Raw genomic sequence first — 3,362 nt, 5'->3', positions numbered from 1 at the left:
CTATTGAGCCTTGATTTGTTCCAATAGTGAAGACTGGGAAAAGACGCATGCAAGAACTCGGCTGGGCTCTGAAATGTCCAACCTCACAAGTCTGTTAGCTAAGGACTGAATATCCAAAGCTAATGGCCTCTCCTATGATGAAATGAATGCCAAGCTACCCATAATTTCCGCCTTTTTGCTCAAGGCATCCGTAACTACATTCGCCTTGCCCGGATGATAAAGAATAGTGATGTCATAATCCTTCAGCAAATCAAGCCATCTGCGCTGCCTCAAATTGAAATCCCTTTGACTGAACAAATACTACAAGCTGCGATGATTAGTGTAAATCTCACATGACACCCCTTAAAGATAATGCCTCCAGATCATAAGGGCATGAACAATCGCGGCTAACTCTAAATCGTGCAAAGGGTAATTGTTCTCATAAATGTCCAGCGGACATGAAGTATATGCAATAACTTGCCCCTTCTGCATCAGCACACAACCCAAGCCAACTCGAGAAGCGTCACAATACACTGTATACATCCCCGAACTGGAATGCAATACTAGAACCAATGTTGTATTCAAAGATGTCTTGAGCTTTTGAAAGCTCACCTCACAATCATCGGACCAACGGAATGGAGCACCCTTCTGGGTCCATACGATCAAAGTTGCTGCAATGGATGAGAAACCCTTCATAAACCAGCGATAATAGCCTGCTAACCCCAAGAAACTTCTGATCACAGTCATCGAAGTAGGACGAGGCCAACTCTGAACTCCTTCAATCTTCTTGGGATCCACCTTAATACCCTCCCCCGATACAACATGCCCCAAGAATGCTATGGAATCCAACCAAAACATACACTTGGAGAACTTAACATATAGCTTCTGTTCCCACAATGTCTGAAGCGCCACTCTCAAATGCTGCTCATGCTCCTCCATGCTACGTGTGTAGATCAAAATGTCATCAATGAAGATAATAACAAAACAAATCAATATACAGCATGAACACCCTATTTATCAAATCCATACACGCCGCTGGGGTGTTAGTCAAGCCAAAGGACATTACTAGAAACTCATAATGGCCATATCTAGTACAGAAAGCAGTCATCGGAACATCCGAGTCCCAAATCTTCAACTGATAGTACCCTAATCTCAAGTCGATCTTAGAGAACATCCTAGCACCCTGAAACTGGTCAAATAAATTATCAATACACGGCAATGGGTACTTATTCTTAATGGTAACTTTGTTTAACTGGTGATAATCAATGCACATCTGCATAGTCCCATCCTTCTTCTTCACAGATAATACTGGTGCACCCCAAGAGGACACAATTAGCCTGACGAACCCCTTTGCTAACAACTCCTTAAGCTTTTTTTCAAATTTTTAACTCTTTTAGAGCCATATGATACGGTGGGATAGATATAGGCCGGGTACCTAGAGCCAAATCAATGTAGAAATTGATATCATGATCCAGTGGCATGCTTGGAAGATCAGAAAGAAATATATCAGAGAACTCCCATACTACTGGTACTGAATTAATCACAGGAGACTCTATGGTAGTATCTCGAACATAGGCTAGATAAGTCAAACAACCCTTCTCGACCATATGCCGAGCCTTCATAAAAGAGATAACCTGACTGGATGTAATAACAGATGAACCCTTCCACTCCAATCTAGGAAACTCTGGTATCGCTAAGGTAATAGTCTTGGCATGGCAATCAAGGATTGCATGATATGGGGATAGTAGTCCATGCCCAGGATAACCTCAAAGTCAGTCATATCAAGCAACAAAAAGTCCGCTCTAGTCTCGTCACCACAAAATGTGACCACACATGACCGATAAATCTGATCCATAATAACAGAATCGCCCACAGAAGTGGACACATAAACAGGAGTACCCAAGGACTCACGAGAAATATCCAGGAGTGAGCAAACAAAGATGATACATATGAATAGATAGACCCTGGATCAAATAATACCGAAGCATCCCTACCACAGACAGAAATAATACATGTGATCATGGCATCTGAGGCCACTGCATCTAGTTTGGCCGGGAAAGCATAGAACCTGGCTGGGCTCCACCTGACTCAACAGTAGCTGGCTGACCTCCCCTTGCCTGGCCTCCACCTCTAGGATCTACCGGGATGGATTAGGAAATTTGATACTTCGTTCCTATTTCTCGGGCGATCTTGGCCCGACCTGGATAAAATGCGGTGGGTGGCCAAGAATCATGGTAAAATCCTTCTTGCCGCCTATATAATATTTTTATATTTCTTTCTCATATTCTCGTGCTGATAAATTTTGATCACTATGTTCGTGCAGGCCTTGGTTATGAAGTGCAGATGAGACCACCTCCCGACAGCGAGGTGGAGGCTCTGAAGCCTGATAAGGTCAAGAAGAGGAAGAAAAAGGTGGCTGCTGATTCTCTTGCGGCGAAGAAACCTAAATCACGCGAGCCTCGAGCTGCTGTCAGGACCTCGATTTCATCTTCTAGAGTAAGTCCCAATACTGGGGATGAAGACAATGATGAAAATGAGTACTGTTTGGTACACAGGATGAGGTCGGGCACGAATGTCCCGCAGGCATCCCGACCAGAGGCTGCTAAATCGGGAACAATCAATTTAGGTCGATCCCGTATGGTAGAGACCCTCAAGAAGGGTGAAAACGCGGTCCGTAAGCCCTTGGTCGGGCATTGTGCAGTTCCTGTCGAGGAGACTGTTGCTACTGGCTCCAAAGGGGCCGGGCCTGGAGCTTCTCAGGGACTGAGTTTTCCTCTTAGCGATATCGACGCCCTGGGTGGCCTTGATTTTGGTCCTTTATTCTCGCTCAAGGAATACATGGATGCTCGGGACCTAAAGGCTTCCAACGTGGGAGGTCCTTTCGAGGGGGGAGATGAGCTTGGCAACTTTCTTGATGACGTTGATGATGTTAGTGAGGACATTGATCTCGACGCTCCCAACGCTATCGAGGAAGCGAAGAAGTTCCAGCAGAAGGTGATAGCTTTTTATGTATACTTTTCTAGTCTCAAGTACCTTTCCTCGTTTTTATGACTCTTCTATTTCATTTTAGGCCAAGAAGATGTATGATCACACCTTCTCTAGGCTCCAAGACGAGCTTTCATGCCGTGTAAAGGAGCTCGAGAAGCTCACCTTGGGACTGTAGGAGTCGAAGGCCTCCTCTGCTCAAAAGGAGGAGGATTTAAGCGAGCTTCGGGCGAGTTTGGAGGGAGTGCTCCAAGAAAAGGCTGGCCTTGCTGATCAGGTAACTTGTTATTCAAAAATTCGTTCGCCATTCTCATGATTCAATGTTCATTGACTTATCTATTCCTTTGCAGATCGGGCAGAAGGATGTGGAGATCCTCGAGCTGAGGAGGCGAAATGAG

General features: G+C 45.0%; 1 protein-coding gene across 1 annotated transcript; it reads right to left on the bottom strand.

The window, feature by feature from the left end:
* Positions 1 to 342: 342 nt before the first annotated feature.
* LOC138890245 (uncharacterized mitochondrial protein AtMg00860-like) lies at positions 343 to 918 on the bottom strand. The gene has a single exon (XM_070173618.1). It carries the CDS (start codon positions 916 to 918, stop codon positions 343 to 345), a length of 576 nt encoding a protein of 191 aa, XP_070029719.1.
* Between the last annotated feature and the right edge of the window lie 2,444 nt (positions 919 to 3,362).

This window comes from Nicotiana sylvestris, chromosome 1, assembly GCF_000393655.2.
Source record: "Nicotiana sylvestris chromosome 1, ASM39365v2, whole genome shotgun sequence".
Classification (NCBI taxonomy): Eukaryota; Viridiplantae; Streptophyta; class Magnoliopsida; order Solanales; family Solanaceae; genus Nicotiana; species Nicotiana sylvestris.
Note: the sequence above shows the minus strand (reverse complement) of the source record. Positions and strands in the feature narration are given on the sequence as shown.

What these genes read in the sequence shown, in the direction of transcription:
- LOC138890245 (XM_070173618.1), bottom strand. Translation starts at nt 918, where the DNA reads ATGGAGGAGCATGAGCAGCATTTGAGAGTGGCGCTTCAGACATTGTGG.